The sequence below is a fragment of the Nansenia antarctica genome (genome assembly GCF_963989245.1).
Source record: "Nansenia antarctica genome assembly, chromosome: 3".
NCBI classification, from domain to species: domain Eukaryota; kingdom Metazoa; phylum Chordata; class Actinopteri; order Argentiniformes; family Microstomatidae; genus Nansenia; species Nansenia antarctica.
The window spans coordinates 80,390,642-80,417,650 of NC_137688.1; the positions used below are offsets into that span (position 1 = coordinate 80,390,642).

Consider the following 27,009-nt stretch of genomic DNA (forward strand, 5'->3'; position numbering starts at 1 on the left):
TATTCAAGACAAGACATTGACAAACAAATCAATAGCCAACAAAGTTACCATGCAGGTCATACTGAAAATAAGGAGAAAAACCAATAGTGATAATGAATGAATTGGACCAATATTCCATCTAAAAATGAACTCTGAAATCACTCACACTTTTTGGAGTAAAGTAGCCTAAACTCTGCCGGTGTGGAATCTGGCAGACAGCACTGAGCATAGAGACTGACAGAAGTCAACCAGGAGAACATCCAAAAGAACCCTGCTGGGGACCCGCACCTTCACCGAGCCCTGCAGCAGCCGCAGCCCAACACCCAGACACCGTCCGCAACACCAGGAACACTGAACACACAGCGGGGAGCTATGAGACAGAGGAAGCTCCTGTGTGTCCCTGGACCTTTGTACAGCCCAGTCCAATGGGCTCAATACACTCACACAGACACACACAGGCACACACACAGACACATAGACACACACACACACACACACACACACACACACACTCACTCAGGCACACACACAGACACACAGACACACACACACACACACACACACACACACACACACATACACACACAGGCACACACACACACTCGCTCAGGCACACACACAGACACACACTCATTCAGGAACACACACACACACACACACACACACACACACAGAGACACACTCACTCGCTCAGGCACACAGAGTGCAGCATTACAGCCCTAGCCTGTCAGATTTTATTTTGTCATTCAGTTAACAAATGGGAGAGAGAGAGGAGAGAGCTTCTGTGCAGGGTGTTCCACGCTTGAAGGAACATGTGTGTTAACGTGCTGTAGTGGATTATGTAACGAGAGGGACAAGGGACAAGAGAGGGACAAGAGGGAAACATTTCCAGCCATCCGCTAAAAAAGGGCACTCCCTATCTACAAGGATCCAGATGTCAACAAGCACGTAATAAACTCAACTGGAATTCATTGATATACGTATAATGGCGTATAACATAGTGGCCGACAATGCGAAGAGTTCTGCGCTTTAAATGTTTCAAATTGGTTCTTTGTTTTGGTGTTATATAAGGCATTTCCCTTTCAATGGTGTCACAATGGTCACAATAGTCTCTGTGGGCCTTATCTGTACAGTGAAATAGCCCTACAGTCTCAACAGATACGCTGCAATACAGCTCAGCAGCTCCTTACTTTAAGTGGCTCTTACTCCTGCGTAGTAGCACTGCATCATAGCACTCTGGTAACAACATGGTTACGTACTGCACTGTTATAGTGATTCAGTACATGCATCACATTGAAATGACAACATTTTCAATCCATAAAAGCAGTAAAACAAAAGCAGCATCTGCACACTCAAATCTGCAAAAATCAATGTTTTATTGCGAGCTTTCAGTCTTTCATAGGCCTTCTTCAGTCTTTGAAAGACCAAATGATTTTTGCACAGATTTGAGTGTGCAGATGCTGCTTTTTTCCCCACTCCATTTGACACTCTTCAGCTCCAGCACCTCAGCTAAGTGTGATTACGGATGAGCGGTGGTATTTGTACTATTTTAATCCATAAAAGCAGGAAAGCAGGAAAGCTACATTTATGTCCAGCCATCCTTTATCACTATCTTCCTCGATGAGTGTCTCATTATGCTTTGTCCGTATGCCGTAGACACGCATGTTCAGTTGGTCCCAAAGCCCAGTCACTTCATTGCTCAGGGGAGGAAGAGGAGGTAGACAACAACATGCTGATTGTGCCACTGAATGGCCTCATCCCTGGGCTGCTCACACAGATGTTGGTGGCGGAAGGGTCACTATAACACTAGATTTTGCACATACATACTACATAACTCATTCTCATATTAGCCTTGTGAACTGAAACACAGTAGTGAGAAAATTGAGTACATTTTAACTAGTGTTGTTCCGATACCGATACTAGTATCGGCATGGCCACCGATACTTACAAAAATGCTGGTATCGGTATCGGCGAGTACTAACAAATAATAACTCCCGATACCACGTTGCGTTTTTCTCAGCTTGTCTGTAACCTGACACCGCCTTCCTAACACAGACATGCGCAGACATGCCCAGGCATGCTCCTCCCAGAGCAGCTGCTCTCAACCAATGGCGTGGCAGCTTTCGTTTTCACTTTTCACTATCGCGGAAAAACAAACACGCATGCTGTAGAGGTGTAGTGAGGAAAACATGTCGGCGGTTTGGAGATATTTCAAGGTGGATAGTCCGGTGTGTACAACGGCTAAATGCACAATTTGCGGTCTCAATGTGTCGAGGGGTGGCACTAAAGCTGCCAGTTTCAATACTAGCAACTTCATTAAGCATTTAAAGCTAAAACATATTAAAGAGCACGACGAGTTTCTGTCATCTACTGCAGCGACAGCGAGCAAGAGAACGGATGGAGCAAAACAACAAATGCTGAGTAGCGCATTCCATAAAAAGGACCAGTGGGACGCCACGAGTGAAATGGCAAGAAAGATGACTGAGAAAATGTCTGAAATGATTGTGCTCTGTGACCTGCCCCTCTCCTTTGTTGACAATGTGGGATTCCGCCTTTTTATGGCTCACGCGGTAAATGTGTAAATGCGGTACTCACGCGGTAAATGTTTACTTGCTGTTGCACTACTACTACGACTGTTTTATATCTTAAAGTTATTTTGTTTGTAAATGTTCACTTGCTGTTGCACTACTACTACGACTGTTTTATATCTTAAATGGATATTGCACTGATTGGCATCTGTGAGAGCCACATTTCAGGTTTTATAAGGGGTTGATTTTCTTGTCACCATACCAGGTAGACAATAAAAAAAAAGTTCTATAGCATTCACTCTCTGTTGGTATTTTTTCCTGTTTTAAAAAGGTTTTGAGCAGTGCCAGACTAAGTGTTAGCAATAATTTTACATCGAGGTGAGTATGCAGCTTTTTTTTTTTTTTTCAAACGCCGTGGTATCGGATCGGTACTCGGTATCGGCAAGTACTGCACGGTCAGGTATCGGTATCGGTATCGGGATCAAAAAATGGTATCGGAACAACACTAATTTTAACCCATGTTAAGTTTTTTTACACAATTCTTAATCAAGAAAAAGTCTATATGACAAACTCTTTGGCCTTCACAGCAGAGGCATTTTTTTTCTCCAAACGAGACACACAACCCTTGAATGAGCTGTTTCCTGAAGCTTCTCCTAACAATTAGTTAGGTCTCTCTTCAATTTGAGAGTAATGACTGCAAAATAAAATCATTAAATAGCCCTAAAATGGACAAAGACTGAATCTATATGTGTCTTTCAAACTCCAAAAAATGGTTACATACGGTAGAAGTATCCTCTTGTATTCACTCTTGAATATTTCTTTCCCTTTAGTCTTCAGTCTTGAATCAGAAATGATCTGGTTTGGTTATCTCCATTGCATCACACAGAAATGTAAACCTGCGGGCTCTAGAATAGAATCATCACAGCATGTCTCTATGACATCATAAAGATAAAGCTTGTCTACCTCTGCCTTTGTGATGCAATATCCATGATGCTAGGGCTGCGTTTGTAAATTTGCTCTGGAAATCTGATCAGCACTCTTGGAATGCCTCTTGTCCAATCAAATGACTTGGTCCCTTTATGACGTTAAACCTAACCCTAACCCAGTGTGCACTCTGGCGCTCTTTACGAACGCACCCTAAATGTACTATCCCTTTTCAAAGACTGTAGCCCTACATAGTTGTATTGAATTTGGACTCACAAACAAATCACTTTTAATGAAATAATATAATCAAAATAATACCATTTTTATTTTAGGAGAAATTCTCCAAAAGATTGACTCAAAGAAACAATCACAAGTTCAAAGCACACATTTTTATTTATTTAGCGAAGCGTACATTCATCAAGTCTGGGTCCTGAGTTGCGGGGGGGGAGTTTCTCCAGGGCACCTCCCAGGATGGGGACTCTCTCCAGGGCACCTCCCAGGATGGGGACTCTCTCCAGGGCACCTCCCCGGATGGGGACTCTCTCCAGGGCCAGGTCTGTGTTGGCCAGCGGACCTCCAGTCAGGACAGCAGGGGTGCTCTCTATGGTTATCACCCGCCCACAGAAGTTCTGAAACACACACAAAATGTGTCTTGTGTGTGAGCTTATAAAGTACAGCACTGTTCACATCTGTCACATTGACTTACTGTAGTTTGTAAGCCAGGGATCTGTGTAGGGTGAAATACAGAGTCCTCAGGCTCGGGTTTAGGTCTGGAACATTCTATGGATTCCTCCTGAAGCACTTTTGACTCCTAAGATATGAGATGGAACAGTCATCGCAAACTCTTCTCCATAATAACACTTTATGAGAATGGTTAGTAATAATAATAATAGTACTACTAATAATAATTAGAGCAAATTCTTATTCTTATTATATGATTATGAGGTCAGAGCTAACCTTTAAAATCTTGTAATTTGACGTCTTTGCAACAAAATGATCCCATGACAAGGCAGTTAGCTCCCGTTGTTTCCAGTTGGAGCGTATCTATAAAAATCAAAGAAATAGAATCATAATTCAGTCAGACAAACATTCATTCATTTATTCATCCATCCATCAATTCATCCATTAATTCATTCGGTCATTATGACTCCTCCACCTTTGACACTGTATTTGCTGACTGTTACCTCTGCGTACATGAGCGTCTCCTCAGAGAGCTCCTCCTCCCTCTGGTGCTCCAGCATGCTGCTCTGCTCTGCCGTGACTCTCCTGGCTGTGTCCTGAGTCATCCTGGCCAGGGCCCCCAGGGCCTCCTCGTCAGGGCTGACGGGCCTCACTCCCTCCAGAGACAGCTCTCTGGAGATCTCCTCCCACACCTCCCCCACCTACAGTACATGACACAACCACACACCAGTGTTCAGTTTCCAGTTTGAGCGTGTGACAGACTTGTAAAGTGTTCATTCTAGGAAGAGACGAGGCCCAAATGTTCACCTTGAAGTCCAGGTATCTGTTGACAATGCTCAGAGTGATATAATCCTCCGTTGACAGACCGGACAGGTCTTCGAAACCTGAAATAAGAAGTATTGCTTTAGCACCGTAAACAATTCAAAGCTAATTCATTTCAGTCCGTAATCCCTTTCTCTTGAAAGACGTTGTCCCTTTACCGAGTTTACAGAAGACAGTGTAGATCTTGGAGCGCAGGTTCTCAGAGACGTCCACCACGGCTGCGCTGGGCCTGTCGGCAGGCAGGGACACCAGGGCGTCCTCCTCTTGGTAACAACACAGAATAGGCCTCTCGGGATCTAGCCAAGGAACACAGAAGGGCATCACTCTGGTGCTCTGCGCATGCTACTCTGACATGGGTGTAAATCATTGATGTCAATGGGAAATGGCTGATTTCGAGTTGGGATTCCACCCTAAAGCCTGGTACACACAAAGACTTTCTAAATCTTAACAGATTTTTTATCTGAGAGAGACCCCACACTTGAAGATAAAAAGTCATGGATTGAACAGTTTTTGATCGTACTGTGTGTGGTGTGCTCCGATATTCCCAATACAGCATACCAACCACATACATAAAGGTCTGTCCTATGACAGTCTAGAGTCAATCAGCCAGATTATCTTTATGTCTACCAGGTTTACGGTATGGTTGTGGAATGGTAATCTCCACACTGAAAACGACATACATGGTATATAACAGCAGACATTACAGTATTTGTATGTCACTATCTATGTCCCGCGATTCTGTGCAGAATGTCTTTTCAAGGAACACAACGCCCCAAACGACATCTCCAAAGGGGATGATCTATTATTATCTATCTAGACATAGGATTCTTGCTTTATCTTTCCAAGTATTGACCTCGTCAATTGTGTGGTCAATAGCACAGTCAATAGCAGAGTAACCCTGCTTAATGAATGCTGCAAACACAGCCGCCACCTGCAATCCTTCCATGTAGGTCTCTTCTGACGCCCATCTCCCTCTCCTCCTGCCTCCAGAGCTGCAGCAGCAGGCCAGGGGCGGTCAGCCCCCTCTGGCCCCTCCAGGCCAGGACGTGAGACAGGGTCTTGGGGTTGTCGCACAGCTCCAGCAGGGTGCCGAGGACCACGCCGTGGATACTTCTGGGGCACGACTGCGTGAAGAAGGGGATAAAGTATTCAGACGATGCAAAGCGGAGCAGGAATCCTTACAGGAGTAACACTAAAGGGGGGCGCGCTCTCAGTGAAAGTGCTACTTACGTGGAGTAAATCGAACAGAAGAAAAGCCCCTTCTTTCGCCAAAAAGAAATCTTCTGTGGTGTAGCACCCAACAATACAGGACCTGACGTACAGCAAGATATGTAGCCAATGTGTCAGTCAGACATGTCAGTTGTTCAAATGAAACAAAGAGCCTCTGTGATGTGTGTTAACAGACCAGACACAGTCCACGGTGGACAGAATGAGCCTGTTGTGTCCGAGGCCGCTGTAGAACTTCTCAGGGCACATCTTGAGGAAATGCACCGTCATCTCAACTCCTTCAGATCCAAACAGTTCCTGAGGCACAACAGTAGTGTGTCAGACGGCTGGTTAAGCTTCCGTATTCTACGTTCTAAGAGAGCAACATTAGTTAGGTTTTCAGTGACAGTTATGAGGCTGGGTAGGCATTAAAACAAACTGGTGCTTCAGGTATGAAATGATGAAATGTCTTTCTCCAAGATGATATTGTGATCCTGGTTTTAGTCTTTACGGCAGTTCTACTGTACCTTTCTGTGTTGATCGCTCTCACACAGTGCAGAGAGGACCAGCTGCATGTCAGCCTTGATCTCCAGGGTGACGGCATCCTCCTCCTCGGGAGTCCCCTCCATCTGCATCAGGATCCCTGACACAACGTGTTCAATGTTACCATGGACACTTCTTCAGACAACAGACATACAGAACCAGTCAAAAGTTTGGACACACTTTCCCATGGATGTGTGTCCAAACTTTTGACTGGTACTGTAAGTGGAAGGCTTTAGGTAACATTTTCAAAAGGTCGTTTATTATTACAGTGTTATTACATTGTTGTTGAAATCTAAAAGGGTTACGTTCCGTCCTCATTACCGAGCAGCATGCTGATGGCTCCTTGATCACAGAGGTCCTGGTTGATTGCATCGTTGCCTAGAGACGCCATGCACCTCAGCAGCCTCAGACAGTAGCGCATCTGAGCCTTCTTACTGCCCCTCCCTCCCGTACCATGGAAACTGTGGCCCTGTCCGAAGTAGGCATCTGTTTGGCATAAACAATGGGGTCATGCAACGTCATCGATGTGGAAAAAGTTCCGGTCGATCTCTGACTGTGTGAATCAGGCGGCATTCCTCAAGCCATTTCATGCATTGCAACGAACCCGTCCTCTGATTTCTACCTCCACCAGCCTCCCCTGATGGCAAGCTAATACACATGTGTAAGTAAATGTAAAGTAAGTAAGCACTCCTTGAGCTACATCCTTATATCTCCCGAGCCAGACAGAGCCTATGACATAACATAACTATTGCTTTGGAGTAATCCGTCTGCAACGCCTAAACACCCCTGCTGTGTTCGTAAATCCGCTCTGGGAGCGCCGGAGCGCACACTGGGTTCAACGTCATAAAGGGACCGAGTCATTTGATTGGACAAGAGGCATTCCATGAGTGCTGACCAGAGCGAATTTAGGAAGGCAGCGTGTGTCCTGTGTTCCGTGGTCGTACGGCAGGTCATTCCTACGCCACGTGCGTCACCTCAGCGTCTGTCCCGTAGTCCTCACCTCTCTCAGCGCACCACTCCAGCAGCAGCAGCAGGCAGGTGTTCCCCTGGCAGCTCATGTAGTCGTCCATCATCAGAGGAGCCAAGGTGGCCAGAGTGGCCAGGGCCTGCAGCTGCAGCTCCTCCTGCTGGACAGGAGTCCAGGTGCGCTTCCCTGGGGGGCCCTCAGATGGAACAGCGGAGGTCTTCACCAGCATCAACAAGGCCAGGAGAACGCGACCCTCTTTAAACAACTGGGGAAACGGAAATGTCATGTTTGTGATTCATTCAAAATTCAAAGGTTCAAAATAAATTAAAGTATAAGAATCTGAGGAAAAAGAACAACTAAACAATGTTGGCTGTGGAGTCAGTGGAACTGTATTGAGCTGTAAGAATGTTTGAGAAAGCCTTCCCCACCTGTACAGCGGATAGGTCTTTGGACATGACAACAATCAGGTTCAGAAGCAACTTCTTCATTTCAAAATCCTCATTGTTGTAGGAGAGTTTGAGGCTGCGGACCAATGGGCTGTGACTCTTGACTTGGATGAAAAAGGATTTGGAGGGTAAATATTTATCTGAAACACTTTCTCAATACATCAAATAATAACAACTAACTAAAATACAAAATAAAAAGATTCACTTATACTGTAGGTAAACTATGATTGCTGAAATTTACGAGGACAAAAAGAGGCTTACGTTCTGGAAAAGTTGCAAAGAGAATGAGCTCCTTGGCAAACAAACTCTCCTGTAAATAAGGACACACAGATTAGAATATATATTATATTAATGTATTATTATATATACAGTGGGGGAAATAAGTATTGAACACATCAACATTTTGTCCAGTAAATGTATTGCCTATTCAAGTGAAATTTGCACCAGACTTTGGTATTAACTCAAACAATCCAGACAAGAAATCTAAATATTTAAGTCCATATGTAAATAAAGTTATGTGTAATTAAGTGGAATGAAACCGGAAAAAAGTATTTAACACACTAACTGAAATTAATTCAATACTTAGTGGAGAAGCCTTTGTTTGTAATGACAGCTTCAAGGCGCTTTCTGTATATTAACTAATTAACTAACGAATTGCCTGCAGTATTCAGGTGTGATTTTGGCCCATTCCTAATTTTAATTAATAATAATTTTGCCATTTAGCAGACGCTTTTAATCCAAAGCGACTTACAATTACGAATTACAGGGACATTCCCCCTGGAGTAACTGAGGGCTAAGTACCTTACTCAAGGGCACACTAGTCGTGGTGTGGTTTCAGGCGGGATTTGAACTCACAACCTTCCGATCACAAGTCCAACTCACTATCCACTAGACCACCACTACCCCTTCCTCTACACAGATTGTCTTTAAATCTTGAAGATTGCGGGTGGCCCTCTTGTGAATCTGGATCTTCAGATGCTTCCACAAATGTTCAATTGGGTTTAAGTCAGGTGATTGACTGGGCCATTCCAACAAGTTGATTTTCTTTCTCTGAAACCAATTGCGAGTTTCCTTTGCTGTCTGCTTTGGATCGTTGTCCTGCTGGAAGGTCCACCCACGTCTCATCCTCAGCATCCTGGTGGATGGCAGCAGGTTAATCTCAAGAATCTCTCTGTACATGGCTCCATTCATCGTTCCTTCAATGATATGAAGTCTGCCAGTACCACGAGAGGAGAAACAGCCCCACACCATGATACTTCCACCTCCAAACTTCACTGTTGGTATAGTGTTATTCTCCTCCAAACATGGTGTATTGTGTGGCAACCAAAAAGTTTAGTTTTGGTCTCATCTGACCAGAGTACATGCTCCCAGTAGTTCACTGGCTTGTCCAAATGTTGTTTGGCAAACCTTAAACGAGCTTCAACATGGCCATGGCGGTGGAGTCAGTGCATTGCCTACTGTCCTTTCTGTCACAGTTGTACCAGCTGCTTCCAAGTCTTTCTGGAGCTCTTTCCTAGTGGTCCTTGGCTCTTTGGCTACTCTTCCTTCTGTATCCTTCTGACTCCCTGATCAGAAATCTTGCGAGGAGCTCCTGTGCGTGGCCGGTTGATGGTGGAGTGATGTTGCTTCCACTCACGGATAATGCTCCCAATGGTGCTTACTGGAAGATTCAGAAGTTGTGAAATACGTCTGTAGCCAATTCCATTTTCAGGTTTTGCAACAATCTGGTTGCGAAGGTCTTGAGACAGCTCTTTGCTTTTACCCATCATTAGATGTTTGTTGTGTGGCACCTTGCAAGTCAAATACTAGGCGAACGTGTGTGTAAGACACGAATAAACTTGGATTTCATGCATTTCAAGTGGCATCTTTGTAATCATGACGACGTAGACATGTCTAAGAATGCATTTCACCATCTCGATTCCCAATATAGTGAAAATACCACCGCTCATCCGTGATCAGACTTAGCTGGGGTGCTGCAGCTGAAGAGTATCAAATAGAGTGCAAAAAAACCAGCATCTGCACACTCAAATCTGTGCAAAAAAATATGTTTATTGCAAGCTTTCGGTCTCCAGGCTATCAGACAATGTAAACAACAGCTGTATGACGAGTTTGTATGACGCAGTTTGACGAGACTGACGAGACTGAAGAGACGCGCAATGCATTTTGGGGATGTTGAGTAGGAATAGCATGCATCGATCGCATACTCAAAGATTTGGCAAAAATCTAGTATACATACTAAATTTCTCGCATACTCAAATTTCACATACTGTAGAGTGTGAACGCTCTCGCATACTCAAAACTACGTCATATCTAGTAGTAGTATGCTAGTATGCCATTCCGAACACAGCCATAGTGTGTTCATAATTTTTTCCTGTTTCATTACACATAACTTTATTTACAAATGGACTTTAATGTTTAATTTTGTTGTCTGGATTGTTTGAGTTAATACCAAAGTCTGGTGCAAATTTCACTTGAATAGGCTCATTGGAAATACATTTACTGGACAAAATATTTTGTCCCATTGTAGATAGAACATGAGATGCAGATCTGGCAAGATTATGAACAATTGATTTCATGGACGTAGCTATTTACTATTTGAATATATCAACACATTACTTACAATGAGTGGACATTTGGGATGTGCAGCTATGAGAGTTGTGATCACAAGTAGGTCATTCCTGAGTTGGAGATCATAATGTCTGAAGCCGTTTAACAGCTGCTTCAAAAACGCCTCTTTCAAAGCCCTGAGAATCAGACAAGAAATTGCAATTGTGCCTATCCTTCCTGTATTGCACTGATCATTTGCCTTGAGGTTGTAGGAACAGTAAAATCAAAATGTCACATACATAATACAGTCCATGTTGCTGAGTTGGGTGGTGACCTCCTCTTTGCAGCCTCTTTCCAGCAAATTCCACAGGATCTCTGAGGAGCGGAACAGGACTTGTCCTGATGGGTCTGGCTCGTTCATGTGGATGCAGATCTTCTGTGCCCCCTGTGCCTTTAACATCAGGTTACAGTTCACTTCTGCAAAAAAACAACATACAGTCAATTGTCATTTAAGAGGTGAAATCAATAGAAAATGGCCCCATTGACATTGACAGAGAGTGACGGCTGTGATTGGTCCTAGTTAAAATCCTACATTATCTGAAGAGCTACTTCATCTAATGAGAGATAATCTGCTGGATGGACGTGCTTGACAGGAACCCAGAATGCGTAAGAGCGGTTGCTCACCAGAGGAGCTGGAGAGCATCTGAAGGGTCTGCAGGACCTGCAGCTTCACCGCAGGCTGGGTCTCCAGCAAGGCCATGGAGAGGACCAGAGTCTCCGCCAGCCCGCTCTGCTCCACCAGCAAGACCGTGAAGCCTGGGCTTATAGGTCGTGGCCCTGGAGGAAGGGCAATATTGCAGTAGCAAAGTATCCTGAGGTGCTAAACATTCATATATCACATAATTTTTCAACCTTCTAGGTCTTAAAAAGGGCAAAAAGAGAATGTGTTTGTTCTGTTGATTGCGAGAGTCTGTTATGAGAGATGAGAGGTGCAGCTGTTGGCTTGGAAACACAGTCCATACCATCCTCAGTGCAGCGCTGGGATGTCCCAGAGCTGTAGAAGGATTTGATAGAGTCGCATATCTGGTGTCTCACTTCAGCATTGGGCACTCTCATCAGGCACCCTGCGAGTGCAGAACAGATTGGTGTCACTTTTGAATGACCATAGGCACTGATTGTATGACAACTCCAGGGGAGGCTGGTGGAGGTGGTAATCGGAGGACAGGCTCATAGTAATGCACAAAATGGATTGAGAATGGTATCTGCTTGATACCTTTCCTCATTCCATTCATTACAATGAGCCCGTCCTCCGATTTCTACCTTCAACAGCCTCACCTGGACCACTCACTACAGCATTGCTGGTGTTGCATACCCATTTGAGAGAGTGATTCTTTGACAACATGTGCATAGGTCATCTCATCAGTGCTCTTCTCCTTTAGAAAGGGGAGTCTAAGGGAGAAGTCAAATGTTTATACAAAAGAAACATGCACATCATGAGTTAAATGAACAAATGTAGATTGAGATTCTTACCTACAAATCCCAAGTAAATCACATAGCGCTGAAGTATATTCAGGGTGATCCTTAGCCTTCTGAGCACAAATGTTTATAATCTTAAAAATGTCAGCCAGCTCTTTCAAAAGCTTGAAAATATTATTTCAAGGATAAATACAACATTGAATATATTAAGCCTATGCTGTGTTAAAAATACACCCAGAGTCAGATGATGTGTCATAATCATCATGGTTAGCCTATTCCTGTGTGAGCAAAATGCTGACACAAAGAGGAATTTGCTTAAGCTTCAACTAATTGGGATCTTGAGAATTACCCTTTGGTCCATGAGGACATTCAATTGCCTAACAACAATCATTTCCAAAACATCATTAGGGAGTAAAGTGAAAAGGGACAGATTCACTAAGTCAGGTTTTTTTCCAAAGGAAATTAGGCTAAATATAGAAGCTTGGACACAAGGTGCAATAGAGGTTACAAGTCGGAATAAGAAATGAAAATAAAGCAAAAAATGTAATTAAAGCAAAAAATCAAAATAAAGCACAAATCAGACCTAAGATAAAACCGTGGCATAGGCATAGGGACCTAATTCACTCATGATCTTATTTGTTATAGTCTACAAAAGAACATTTCTTATCAATTTTGAAAAGTCAGGTAAGGATACAATGCCGTTTTGACATCTTTTCCATAGTCTCTTCAATACAAAAAGGTGTCTCTCTTTCAAAGAACCCTTAAAAGAGAGAAAGTTTGATCAAAACTTGCCCATTTATAAACAGGCCCACAACAAGTGCACAAATTCTGCAATAAACTGGTGAAAAAAGTAATGTGTCACTTACTGTCAAAGGATCCTCGAGGAGATGAATTAAACGACTGAGTTCAAGAGATTTAACAACAGCCTGAAAAGAGGAAATTGATTAATATTAAATTTAGCATTAAGTGATATGATAGAAAGTTATATTTGAATTTTGATCATCAAGTTAACAGCATCAAGTTAACATAAACATGACTTCTTCCACAATTAGAGAAAACGTACCTCTCGCTTATCTTGATCATTATCTTGTGCGAAGTATTTGATCACTGGGATCTCAGGTTGTCTTCGATGCACTTTGGATCTGGTTGTCCTCAGAGAACTTTTGATCATCTCAGCCTCCGAAGCGAGCATTGCCAAAGCATTTGTGCAAACGACTTTATACAGAGTTCAACGTGCACAACTGAATGTTCTCACTCTGTTGCCATTACAACAATATTATTTAATATTATTACAATATTATTTAATATTATTATAACAATATTATTTATAGGTCAAAAGGACATTTATATTAGGTCCCATAAACACCTCCTGGCTGTTCGTCACCTCGATGCTTATGTTGATGAGCGGACCCGCTTGCATCAGTTGCTATAGTAATCGCAGTACTACGGAGAGCGGGAGAGACCAAACCTCCTCCAGCGCGAAACGCCTACTGATATGACACCGGAAATGGGCTCTGGTGGTGACACCACCGTCTTGATTTCCTTCACGGAATAACAACAACAACAACAAAAGGACGTTTTCAAGACAAATTCATAGACAAAGTCTTTATTAAATCGGTCCATTCAAAGGATTAAACCCTGAATCGGAACGAGAGAGCACAGTCAGCAATGCTGACAGACGCAGGTCAGCGCGTTTGTATTTAATACTACACTTGGGTATTGACTTTATTGTTTGACAGGGCAGAATTACAACTAAGCCAGCTAGACATTATATGTGCGTAATCACAATTGTTTTCATGTTATTTTCTTGCCACTAATCAGACTGAAAGTGCCTCGGTCAGTTGTGTGGTCACGGTTACTTATTTGTGTTTTAATAAAGGCCCTATGCCATGGACTATGTTAACCTGTTTGCATTGGTGTTGGTGTGTGTGTGTGTGTGTGTGTGTGTGTGTGTGTGTGTGTGTGTGTGTGTGTGTGTGTACCTTAAACAAAGGAGAGATGGACAGGGGATCATATCACATGCTTGTCCTAGAATACACACTGTAACCCATACAAACCAATCCACATCCTCTGATCCATCTACAGATTATAGTGGTAATGCTTCTGGTGCTGCTCGGCGGGCCAAGAAGAGGACCCCCATGGAGGGTGGACCCTCAGGGGACCAGGGCCAGGGGGGCCCCCGCTCCTCTGGGAGACAGGTCAACGTCCGAGTGAAGCGCTGCAATAACCCTCCACCTGGACAGGTAGGCCTTTAACACCATACAATCTTTGTTGTTTTGAGTTTCTTTTTTGTGTTTTTGTTTTTGATGCACTAACTGCATGTGCTTTGTGATTGTAGAAATAAAAAGCGTGTGACAAATCAATGTATTAATAGGCCCTTGCGGCCTCTGCATCAATGAATGATCATTCCCAAACCTCTGGATTAGTCTATATCACATTGTCTCTAAACATTCTAAAAATAATTGCTGTGGTTCACTTTTTTAACAAAATGTTCTGAAGTCACATTATATAATTGTGTATAATAATAATAATAATAATAATAATAATAATAATAATAATAATAAAGAAAAGTAGATTAGATACTATTGCTACTAATGATGTCCCTCCCTGGATTCCAGCCCAAAAGAAAAGCTACGGACACAGAGGAAGAAGATGACCAGTCAGAGAAGAAGTACAGGAAGTGTGAGAAAGCGGGATGCTCTGCCACATACCCAGTATGCTTCGCTAGTGCCTCTGACAGGTACCTTCTGGTAGTTTATCTATGTCTCTGACCTTCTCCTGGTAGTTTATCTATGTCTCTGACAGGAACCTTCTGGTAGTTTATCTATGTCTCTGACCTTCTCCTGGTAGTTTATCTATGTCTCTGACGGGTACCGTCTCCTGGTAGTTTATCTATTCCATTCTATGCATTACAATGAGCCCATCCTCCGATTTCTACCTCCACCAGCCTCCACTGGTCTATACCCCAAAAGTGAACACTTGTTTCTTCTGCTCTCTGTCTTTCGTTCAGGTGCGCCAAAAATGGCTACACGTCACGATGGTACCATTTGTCCTGCGGAGAGCACTTCTGCAACGAGTGTTTTGATCACTATTACAGGAGGTAAGCATAGGGCCAAACGGAATTGTCTTATGCCTCATTCATAATGTTTATCAGAATCATAAACCAAACAGATCTCTGTAATTGTCCACATTTGTTCATCTAAATGTAATGACGAATATCTTTCGTTTACGTATCAGTCACAAAGATGGCTATGAGACGTATGCATCCTGGAAAAGGGTTTGGACTGGTAATGGGAAAAGTGAGCCCAGTCTCAAAGCTTTCATGGCAGACCAACAGCTACCGTACTGGGTGAGAGCAACGCAGCTGTAGTAACTATCGTGTTTAAGTTCACATCAGCACTTCAAACCCATTGATGCCTGGTTGTTTTGCCTCCAGGTACAATGCACCAAGCCAGACTGTGGTAAATGGCGTCAGTTAACGAAGGACATCCAGCTCACCGCTTCACTGGCATCTACATATCGCTGTGGCATGAAGTTCAACAACATCAAGGTAAACAGGAAGGAGAAGAAGAGGAAGTAATCAAACATACAGTCGTTTGACATTTTGATTTGTGTGTTCGTTCATATCACGTGTTTATATCCACAGAGTGAAGGGCCCGACCAGTGCTCTCTACCAGAAGATTTGGTGAGTGACAAGTTGAACTTGTTATTATAGATTTCCTAACTGCACTGCACAATAAGAACAATGTCACTATCCCTGGAAGCTTCCCGATGATGATAATGACCCTCGCCGTCAGCCGCAGTCCTGTCCTGAGAGGTGGAGCCGCCATGTCTTTAACGCGGAAGCTTCTTTCCTCACAGAGAGTGGCGGAGGTGATTGACAGCTGGTGGGATTCCATGCTGATCCTGCCCCCGCTGTTTAAGGACAGCCCGGCCAACCCTTTCCTCACCGCCTACTACCCCGACTGTGTGGGTATGAGCCCCTCCGGGTCCCCCAGCAGCGTGTCTCTGGCTGAGCTGAGGACGGAGCACTGCAGAGCCATCCAGCCTCAGAGTAAGTCCAGGGTAGGGGAGAGGAACCTCACCTCAACCCTGCGGAGGAGTACAGACGTATGGAGGCTCAGGAGGTAAAACCGGAGTCTAACGATCGCAAGGTCGGCGGTTCGATCCCCGGCTGGCCACGTGCAGAGGTGTCCTTGGGCAAGACACTGAACCCCAAAATTGCTCCCAATGACCGGGCCGGCACCTTGCATGGTAGCAAGCCACCATTGGTGCGGTGAATGGGTGAATGAGAGGCCGTTGTAAAGCGCTTTAGAATAAGGCGCTATATAAGTACAGTCCATTTACCATTTAGGTATAGGCCCTGCTCCGATACTTTAAGAATACATGCCAGGGGGCCCCTGGGTGGCGTAGCTCACTATGGTGCATGTCACATAATCGCAGGGCCAACGACCTATCCTGCATATCATACCTCCTCTCTCTCACCCATCCTTCCTGTCAATCTCTACTGCCTCTATCCCGGTAAAGCAGAAATGCCCTAAAAACAATAATAAAAAAACTATTTAAAAAAAGAATGCATTCCCCTCCAGACTCCCTCCTGCCTTCCTTCCTTGAAGTATTAACGTATCTACCGTGATTGGATTGGTCAAAGCACAGATTAAGGAAGGCAGGGAGGAAAGAAGGATGGGCACATTTTTTTTTTTGGGGGGGGGGGCAATCCCACTCATATTTTTCATTTTATTGGACAGATACAGTGAAGACAGACAGGAAAGTAAGGAGAGAGGGCATGTCAGCAGGGCATAGGCTGGATTTGAACCCATGCCGACATGGGCATATGTGTGCACCATGTAGACCATGGTGCTAGACCACTGGACCACCCCAGGCCACAGAAGGATGCATTTTTACAAATATTCAAACAGGGCTATAGAGAACACTCAGGGTCAATCTAAGGGGCCAGCGGAGTACCACGTACGTAATACTTCGCTCATGATGCTTGAATAACTTTCAATGCCTGTTCTGGGTCTGTGACTATATTTCCTAACCCAGAGACATTGTGTTCCAGTTCCAGGACTGTGTCCATACTTCCAGCCCTTCTATCAGCCCAACGAATGTGGCAAGGCCCTCTGTGTGCGACCGGATATGATGGAGCTGGATGAGCTGTATGAGTTTCCAGAGTTTTCCCGCGACCCCACCATGTACCTGGCCCTGCGCAACCTCATCCTGGCCTCCTGGCACAGAGACTGTAAGGTGAGACGTTCTGACAGACACAGAGACTGTAAGGTGAGACTTTCTGACAGACAGACACAGAGACTGAGACTTTCTGACAGACAGACACAGAGACTGTAAGGTGAGACATTCTGACAGACACAGAAGACTGTAAGGTGAGATGTTCTGACAGACAGACACAGAGACTGTAAGGTGAGACTTTCTGACAGACAGACACAGAGACTGTAAGGTGAGACTTTCTGACAGACAGACACAGAGACTGTAAGGTGAGACTTTCTGACAGACAGACACAGAGACTGTAAGGTGAGACTTTCTGACAGACAGACACAGAGACTGTAAGGTAAGACCTTCTGACAAACACAGAGACTGTAAGGTGAGACGGACAGACAGACCAACACCCCCATACACTCTGGTGAAAAGTGATCACAGGAGATTCTAAACAATGCGTGGCTACTCTTTCTTTTTTCCCACAACACTTCACATACCTAGCAACTGATTACCTCTATTCTATATCTATCTATTTTTCCACAAGAGACAACTTGAGCTTGTGAGTGAAATACAACAGGTTGAGAACATAACATTTTAATGATGTTCTCCATGGGATGAAAAGAAGCATCCGCACACTCAAAACTGTGCAAAGAAAATCTGTTTATTTCGCAAGCTTTCGGTGGTTCATTTTTTTGCACAGTTTTGAGTGTGCGGATGCTTCTTTTCATCCCATTGATACTCTTCAGCTCCAGCACCTCAACTAAACCTGATTACGGACGAGCGGTGGTATTTTCACTAATTATGTTCTCCATGAAATGACCGTAACAGGGTTTTTTGTTTTTATTCAAGTAATTTTTTCTGAGTGGGGCAGTCCCACTCATATTTTTCTTAATTGCGATAGACAGTAGAGATTTGACAGGAAGGATGGGTTAGAGAGAGAGAAGCGATGACATGCAGGATGTGTACACAGACGGAATCGAACCGGGAACCCTGCGGTTACATGGTCGACACGTTTTCGTTGTTTTTTTTCTTCTTTTCTTTACAAAATGAACCATGGCAGGTGCTTGATGATGACATAAGCTCTCCTCCTCCCCTTCCAAGGAGGTGCTGACGCCCCAGAAGTGTGCTCCCCACGTCATCGTGCGGGGGCTGGTGCGAGTGCGCTGCGTGCAGGAGATGGACAGGGTGCTCCATTTCATGACCAGGAAGGGTCTGATCAACACGGGAGTACTGTCAGTCAAACAGCCCCTGCTCCCAGACCGATACCACAACGTGAGTGACGTCTGCTTGCCGTTACCCATCGTCTTAAGTCTTGTTCTGCAACTCAACCCAAAATCGGTTCGGTTCTTTTTGCAGAAGAACGTGATCGTGATAGGAGCCGGGGCGTCTGGGCTCGCTGCCGCGCGGCAGCTTCAGAACTTCGGCATGCAGGTAAAAGTTTGTGGGTTAAAAGTTAAAACGACGACTAGGCTGGAAGTGTTTGCTGTGTTCTGCTGATGGTGACCGTTGACCCTTCCCAGGTGGTGGTGCTGGAGGCCAGGGAGCGGATAGGAGGGCGCGTGTGGGACGACACGTCGCTGGGCGTGACAGTGGGCCGGGGGGCGCAGATCGTCAACGGCTGTGTCAACAACCCCATGGTGCTGATGTGTGAGCAGGTGAGGTCAGCCCCACGCAGGAGGTAGAGCCGCCGTCTAATGATCGCAAGATTGGCAGATCGGCGGTTCGAGCCCTGGCTGGCCACATGTCAAAGTGTCCTTGGGCAAGACACTGAACCCCAAATTGCTCCCAGTGAGCGGGGCCGGCGCCTTGCATGGTAGCTTGCCGCCATTGGTGTGTGAATGTGTGAAGGAGAGGCCGCTGTAAAGCGCTTTGGATAAAGGCGCTATATAAGTGCAGTCCATTTACCATGGTGCTGATGTGTGAGCAGGTGAGATTGTGTACAGGAGCTCAATTAACACTTGGTGAGCACAACCCCCAGGACACACTCACTCCCTCATTAACAGACCTCACGCTGTCTTACGGCAGATTCCTCATTTTCCTCCCCGGTGCTGCGCGATGACTCATAGTCGGAGTTACACTAGGAAAGCTGATTGTTACGAGCTGTCACGACTCACGACAATGGCCTGGTGTCTTGTGTGCAGCTGGGCATCAAGATGCATAAGCTGGGGGAGAGGTGTGACCTGTTCCAGGAGGGAGGGAGAGCCACGGACCCAGCCATCGACAAGCGCATGGACTTCCACTTCAACGCCATACTGGACGTGGTGTCAGAGTGGAGGAAGGACAAGTCCCAGAACCAGGACACACCTCTGGGAGGTACAGGATCGGTCGATTGATTGATTGTTTAAATTATTATTATTTGGGGGGTTTATTTCAATGTCATACACTTACAACAAGTGCCCAGCCCATATAGGCTTATAAGAAATAATGACATGGCAATACAACACATGCATTGCATACGTATAACATTCATACACGCAATGCATGAAGCACATTTATGTCCATTCCTACTATTCCCACACATTGACATGTCACTTTATTTCCAGAAAAGATCCAGGAAGTCTACAAGACGTTTCTTCAGGAGTCTGGGATACAGTTCAGCGAGCTGGAGGAGAAGGTGCTTCAGTTCCACCTGAGCAACCTGGAGTACGCCTGCGGGAGCACGCTGGACCAGGTGGGAGGCTGAGCTCATCCTCCTCACCGCGCCTCTGGAACTCTCCTCCTAACAGCTGAAGGGCTGTTCAGACCGCTGGGGCGTTTGAAGCCTTAAGACACATCTTTTATCATCTGACCTACCCTTCCTTCTCGACTTTGATTGCTGCTTTTATGATATGGTTATACTTTTATAACCATATCAACTTGTTTTTTTATACTATTATTATTATTAATACTTACATTATTATTAAAATATTATTTATTTTATACTATTATATATATGATTATTTTTTATATTTTTTTATATAATCTTTTTATACACTTTGAGATTATTCTTGTATAATTAGAAGCGCTTTATAAGTGTAATTTATTAATATTGTTATTATTACCACTCACACAACGCTTGGTAGTGATAGTCAATGTAGCCACTATAGGAGATATACAGTATGACATCATGTGTTTGTCTGATACGTTTTGAGCGTGTTTTGATTTAAAGTGCGTTTTAAGCAGTGTCACCACACACTTTAGAGAAGGAAACATTACCATTATGATAACATGAAAGAGGAACATGGTTAACGTAGAGACCTGTAGGATGGAAGGTAGTCTTAGTGTGTAGTGCGTAGTCCTTAGTGTGTAGTGTGTAGCCCTTAGTGTGTAGTAGTCTCAGTGTGGTCTTGTGTTGGTCTGTCGGCAGGTGTCAGCTCGATCCTGGGACCACAACGAGTTCTTTGCCCAGTTCTCAGGTGATCACACCCTCCTGACTGAAGGCTACTCCTCTGTGCTCAACAAGCTGGCTGAGGGGCTGGACATCCGCATCAACAGCCCGGTTTGTTACTATACCTTAATACTGTAGGTGTCCTTGGTTCTCCTTGTAGGTCATGTATAGAAAGAAGTTAAGAGATTCTTTTTTGTGTACTCAAGCAATGCTAATGCCTTCAAATTAAAGTTTTTTTTAATTTTCTGCCCATTGTAGGTTCAGGCTATTGACTACTCTGGGGATGTTGTCAAGGTCGCCTCTCCCAATGGGTCTCAATGGACAGCACAGAAAGTAAGGCTTTTCATTTACAGTCAGATGACCATTTCCACTGTAGAGAACAACTAACTTCCTGTTGCCTCTGTTTCTGAATAGACATTATGACGCATCAAAACCAGACAATGTTCTAAGTTCATGTATGAATGTGTTCCATTGACAGCAACACGTTCCAACTGCAGCATGGTAGAACATCAAGGCCTGGTTGCAGCGTGGTTCCACACTTCTCTTTGTCTTGGCAGCCTAGCCCAGTAAGACAGCCTAGCCCAGTAAGCCTAGCCCAGTAAGGCAGCCTAGCCCTTGACAGTAACAGAGAGGAAAGCGAGCCTTGAAGTTCGACAGTGCATCCAACAGAACGGCAGTGTGGAGCCCGGTTATACCCCAGAATAACTGCAGTAAGAGGAACTTCATTTGTGTCTTTTTTCTTAGGTTCTGGTGACTGTGCCGTTGACTTTACTTCAGAGGAATGTTGTTCAGTTCAACCCTCCTCTTCCTGAGAGGAAGCTGAAAGCCATCCACAGTCTAGGGGCAGGCCTCATTGAAAAGGTAAGGGATCCGAGAAAAAAAAACAAAAAAAAACATCAAAGATAAGTAAGTAAGAACACTGTATTGTCGTGCTTTAACCGTTGGAGTTGTCATGCTCGTCTGGATGTGCGTGGGTAGTTATTACTTCACACGACAAGGGATTCTCCGTTTTCTTGTACTTTAGTGAACTTCTCAGCAGGCAATACAAGATACAACCATTAGTGTCACAGAGGGCAGGTTGAGGGAGAGTAGCTCTGGCACAGAACAGCAGCTCTGCTGTCCATGCGATGAGCGTTGTTCCCTAACTGACTGTTTACATAACCTAGGTATCTAGCTATATCTCTCTCTGCCTGATCATGTGACATACAGTAACCAATCAACATGCTACTTGTAACAATAACAAAGCAACAATAACCAACAGGGAAAGTTATCCATGGTGAACTGTCTCACAGTATTCTAACTGTCCTCAGATTGCTCTACAGTTCCCGTACAGATTTTGGGACAGCAAGATCCAAGGAGCAGACTACTTTGGCCATATTCCACCGAGTCCTGATAAGAGAGGGATGTTCGGTGTGTTCTACGACATGGATCCAAAGGTTACATACCAAATCTGAATCACTATGCCAACACAGTGTTCTACACTCATTGTTTACTAAAAGTATATATAAACTCCTAAAAAAAAAAATTTGGAAACGTTATTTCAGTCGATTATTCCTCCCCTTTAATAATACCAATTGGTATTTTTTTAGTGTTGGAAAACCAGAGTGAATACCAACAGAAGAATATTGCAGGGGATTTTGGCAAATATTTTTGGGCCGCTACCCACACGTTAAGCTGTGTTGCTCATTCCACGAATGCATGATCCTTACAAGTTGTACCTCGTTGTAACGGTGACTAATCAGGCTTTCCAACGATATAAAATACAATACCAAATGGTAGTATTAAAGGGGAGGAATATTCGACCAAAATAACGTTTCCGAACTTTTTTGGAGGAGTTTATATCAAAAAGAATACTGTTGAATTCAAATGTGGACATGCGTGAATATTATGACTGAATAGATATATAGATTTATATATATAAAAACCTACCGTCAGATTAGACAAGTACAGCTGGATGATGCTAACCACAATGAGAAAAGTTTGCATTGTGAGGCGTATTCATCAGAGCTGTGTTATGTACTAAACCCTGTTCACTGAAGAACATCAGTGCCTGTTGTTCAGTGCCTGTTCAATAGCGGACAGTGCCTGTTGGCGATTTAACTGTTAGCTGAAGGAACACGAAAGGAACACTCTTGGGGTCCCACTCCCAGGGGAAGCAGAGCGTCCTGATGTCTGTCATCACGGGGGAAGCTGTGCCTTCCATCAGGACTCTGGAGGACAAGGACGTGGCTGACGAGTGCATGAAGGTGCTGCGGGAGCTGTTCAAGGAGCAGGTATCAGGAACACGCTCCATGAAGCAAACATCTGATCTACAACTAGTTAGATAGGTGAAAGTATTCCAAAATAACAACAATGTTTTGCTTTCCTCTCTCTACATTTCCTTTTCCGTGGTCTTGGATAGGAGGTCCCCGAGCCGGTGAAGTGCTTTGTCACACGGTGGAGCAAAGACATGTGGTGCCAGATGTCCTACAGCTTTGTAAAGACAGGGGGCAGCGGAGAGGCCTATGACATCATCGCTGAGGATGTGCAAGGAAAAGTGTTCTTTGCGGGGGAGGTGAGCATTGGAGACATATGCTGCCTGTATCTGGACAGGCTGGAGGAGGCAGAAAGATGAGCTCCTTATAATTACATGGATGGTATTAGTACCAACCATTATTCCATTCCATGCATTAAAATAAACCTGTCCTCTGATTTCTACCTCTAGAACATCATTAAGAACAAATGATAATATCTCACAATGTCTCTCGTTGTCTCTTGTGATGTCGATGCTACCGTATACACAGAAAAGACAAATGTCATGTTTTTGACTGACTAAAACAGAATCTGAATGTGAATGCGTACGCTTGCTTTGTTTGTCTCCAGGCCACCAACAGGCACTTCCCACAGACTGTCACTGGTGCCTATCTGAGCGGGGTCAGAGAAGCCAGTAAAATCGCTGCTTTGTAAATCCTTATTTGGATTACAACTCGCACACCAGCAGACGCACCCCATCAGCCTCACAGAGGTTTCAGTGACTTCACTCCAAACTAAGTTGCTCTTGAGTGATGTCTTGAGTAACGTTTTCACCCTGTGTGCTGTACCTCATGGAAGATGTCTGATTGCTGTATGAAATAAGGCAGTGCAATGGTTTTTATATTTCGTTAGATACAGATGCAAATCTCACTGGTTCAAGTGGACAGAGATCATAAGAAAAGGATATCTGCAACACTGGTATTGATGAAGGAAAATACATTTTGATCGTGTATGGATTCAATAGGATTGAAATGTGTGTATTCTGTTGTTCTTCAAAATGAATTGTTGTCATGGGAGGAGCATACCAACATTGTATACTTCTAATGGTGTTCTAATGTGTGTGGGTACAAATTGGCACTTAACTGCCAAACATAGCTGAGATTACTTAGAGTACTTTTGCAGTAGCACTTTTTCTTTTATTATGAATTCATCAACATTGTGTTATGGGGTAGGGGTGGGCCTGAATATGCTTTCTTTGAAAACACCAAATAAGGATTGGAAATGTTGCTTTAATCAGATCAATTTACCGTCAGTACATTTCAGGGTAGTGAATCGAAACAATTTCTGTTATCATTGTTTGTCAAAATGAGTTGTTCTGTTTGTGTTGTTTATTAGTGTGCTTGCAGTAGCAAGCAGCACTATTGTTATTGTAGTGTGTTATTGTTATACATTTGACACGGCTACTTGTCCCACAGTTTTGGCACTAGGTAGACATGACAGGTGTCATAGTGTGCGGTTCCCACTCACGTTTACTCACAATTCCACTTTTTGTGGACAAAGAATCCCATAGGAATGAATTGATGGAATGTTGAGAACAGTGAAACAGTGAGAACAATCTTTTTGCTGTGTAGACTACAATTGTAAGTCGACATACACACATTTTACATCTATACGTTCAGCGACTCTCACGGTCACTAAAAATCAGAACATATACGCTCTAGCATTAATAGTTTTTAAGTTTGGGCCGTTTGGTTGACACCTAGCGAACTCAGTTGGACCATACTTTTAGAGTGAGTTGTCATGACAACTGCCACTGTCAAAAGGCTTTTCATGGCAGGACTTTTAGAGGTGTCCCACTGACCGAGAAAGAGAGAGGGATAGAGGGAGATGGGGTAATATTGCTTAGTTAGCTAGTTACACACACACACCCTAAACCCACAACTCGGCCTCTGGGTGAGCTACAGAAACGCGGTCTTCGCCGGGCAGTGGCCCAGGTGCAGGGGGTTGGCCCACTGACCTGCCCCCTATTGGCTGTGAGGGGTAAGCACACTTCACAACTTCCTGTTGTTCCAATGTCTGAAGATTTATGTCAGTGTAACTTAACATTAAATTAAATGAGCTAACTGCCCTTACGTATTATGACAACAAGAAGATGCAGGGATCCACGGACAGACTTTGGGATGGCTGAACTGGAGAGCTTACACACTTGCTTATACACCGTTGACAGTCTGCAGAAATGGAAATAAAGTATTTAAATGAAAAAACCTGGGAGTATTGCATCAATGTCACTAAATCTGCGCTTAATTGAAAAGGCCTGGTTTGAATTAACGTTGACTGTGACTTAAGGCTCAAGCCGTTCGATTCAAACAATTTAGCCGTGTGTCGTTAACGTCCGACTGTCGAAAAGAAGTGAAAACTAGAGCAGTATTCTCAGTTTAGGAGCGGAACAAACCCTGCTGATGGAGCTTTAAGAACAATATAAAGGAGCCAAAAAGGACAATACTGCTGCATTAACAACACGAGGGAACAATTGCTGACCGGTTAACTCCATAAGTTATACTAGCCTACTTATTGTTTTGTTTTTATTTTTTAAATGAATGAACATTTAGCTCACTGTTGTGGCTATATTATCAGAGGCTAGATAATATCAGATGTATGTTTAAAAATGATGGTGTAGGCCAACTTATGAGAACTGTCAAAAACAATGCATTTAATGTTTATTGGCCTATATTAATTACACTCTTACATCTCAACAAGGGCCATCTCAATAGCCCAAAAAGAATGTGGGTGGCAAACAAGTGAAAATTAAGTACAAAAACATTTTCCAGAGTGGTAAGTAGCTTATAATGAAATGTATTTGTTACAATAACCATTTTAGTCACCCACCAAAACGATGCTCCTGCTACTGGTGGAGGATCTCCACCTGAGCACCTCACACTCAGAGCTCAGAGAACAGTCTCTCAATGGTCAACTAAAACCTTTTTGTTTTCACAGCTTGAAAATGTGTGAATGAATACATAACTTCAAAAACAACTTTGGCACACTTGTTTTTCTTAAATGCTAAGCTTTTAAAGACAAAAAAAACGAAGAACAAGAAAAAAACTAAACAAAGCTGACCATTAACTGTTCTTCAATATATGGGTTCCTCAAGGGCTGGGTCAATGTCTTCCCATTTCTCCTCCAACAACTTTCTGGCCAGTCTCATGGTGTAGGGTGGCAGTGTTGTGCAAGACTGCACAGGCTATGTTAACGTCGCAGGCCCTGTTTGGAGTAACCCTGAGGCTTTTTCGGCACTCAAACCTAGATTTCAGTTGACCAATGATGATTCAGATCGGTGGTGCCTTTGCATGTGCATTTTGAGGTTCTTCTTTCGTAGTTGTAAGTCACAAATACAACATGTTGTTTTTGTGTGCTTTGATGGAAATATTTTGGGAGCTGTCGTTGTTGGAGCAGTGGGAGCTGTCGTTGTTGGAGCGGTCGTCCCCACAGCAGTTGGGAGTTGAGTGCAGCACTTTTTAAAGTGATTAATGAACCACTCCTTACGCACAATGATTCGGGGGCAAAAGCCACAGTGGTAATGGCTTCTGGTCACACAGCCACGGTAGCATTTATAAACATTATATCCTAAAAGAAAGACAGAACGTGATTTAGAAGATTCTAGAAACATACAAAAAGAAAAAAAGGTGTTCGTGTGAGAGCAATAAATAATCATGTCACTCACAATAACAACATATATATTTTTTTTGCCTATATGGGAGACCATTCAAATGATTAAATATATGATAATATGGTTGGATTTACCTCCATATTTTACAGCAGACTTCTGGTGGACCTGCAAATGAGCCAGAAGGACAGTGTACCCTCCTGCCTTGGGACAAAATGGACACTTGAAAGTGTCCAAGTCCAATCTTTTCAGCTCAGGAGAAACAATGCCCCATTCACGAGGGCCTGTTGCTGGAGCTGTCATCGTCGCTGTAGTTGCTGGAACTGTCAGAGACGTAGCCATAGCTATCATTGTAGCTGTCGTCGGAGCCGCCGTCACTGCAGTTGAAACTTGTTGTTGTTGGAGCTGTTGTC

General features: G+C 43.9%; 2 protein-coding genes across 2 annotated transcripts; one reads left to right on the forward strand and one right to left on the reverse strand.

Annotated features, from left to right (window-relative positions):
* Nucleotides 1-3,829: 3,829 nt before the first annotated feature.
* On the reverse strand, nucleotides 3,830-13,311 carry cfap69 (cilia and flagella associated protein 69; the record flags this gene model as incomplete). Its single annotated transcript, XM_080527625.1, has 21 exons — nucleotides 3,830-4,060; nucleotides 4,138-4,242; nucleotides 4,389-4,475; nucleotides 4,616-4,813; nucleotides 4,920-4,996; nucleotides 5,093-5,230; nucleotides 5,866-6,058; nucleotides 6,165-6,246; nucleotides 6,340-6,458; nucleotides 6,668-6,783; nucleotides 7,005-7,169; nucleotides 7,684-7,915; nucleotides 8,079-8,200; nucleotides 8,358-8,406; nucleotides 10,717-10,840; nucleotides 10,943-11,120; nucleotides 11,328-11,480; nucleotides 11,594-11,767; nucleotides 12,016-12,092; nucleotides 12,174-12,283; nucleotides 13,183-13,311. 21 exons carry the CDS (start codon nucleotides 13,309-13,311, stop codon nucleotides 3,830-3,832), a joined length of 2,859 nt encoding a protein of 952 aa, XP_080383751.1.
* Nucleotides 13,312-13,680: 369 nt separating this feature from the next.
* kdm1b (lysine demethylase 1B) lies at nucleotides 13,681-25,167 on the forward strand. The gene is made up of 21 exons (XM_080525510.1): nucleotides 13,681-13,803; nucleotides 14,205-14,362; nucleotides 14,738-14,859; nucleotides 15,130-15,219; nucleotides 15,357-15,468; nucleotides 15,556-15,669; nucleotides 15,766-15,804; nucleotides 15,981-16,173; nucleotides 17,182-17,366; nucleotides 18,435-18,605; nucleotides 18,690-18,764; nucleotides 18,854-18,988; nucleotides 19,475-19,646; nucleotides 19,877-20,004; nucleotides 20,680-20,811; nucleotides 20,959-21,033; nucleotides 21,445-21,561; nucleotides 22,011-22,136; nucleotides 22,851-22,973; nucleotides 23,102-23,254; nucleotides 23,563-25,167. Exons 1-21 carry the CDS (start codon nucleotides 13,788-13,790, stop codon nucleotides 23,644-23,646), a joined length of 2,520 nt encoding a protein of 839 aa, XP_080381636.1. The 5' UTR covers nucleotides 13,681-13,787; the 3' UTR covers nucleotides 23,647-25,167.
* Nucleotides 25,168-27,009: the final 1,842 nt, after the last annotated feature.

Coding starts and splice junctions, on each gene's coding strand:
- kdm1b (XM_080525510.1), top strand. Junction 17,367..18,434: donor CCTGGCACAGAGACTGTAAG/GTGAGACGTTCT, acceptor TCCCCTTCCAAG/GAGGTGCTGACGCCCCAGAA. Junction 21,034..21,444: donor CTCAATGGACAGCACAGAAA/GTAAGGCTTTTC, acceptor CTTTTTTCTTAG/GTTCTGGTGACTGTGCCGTT.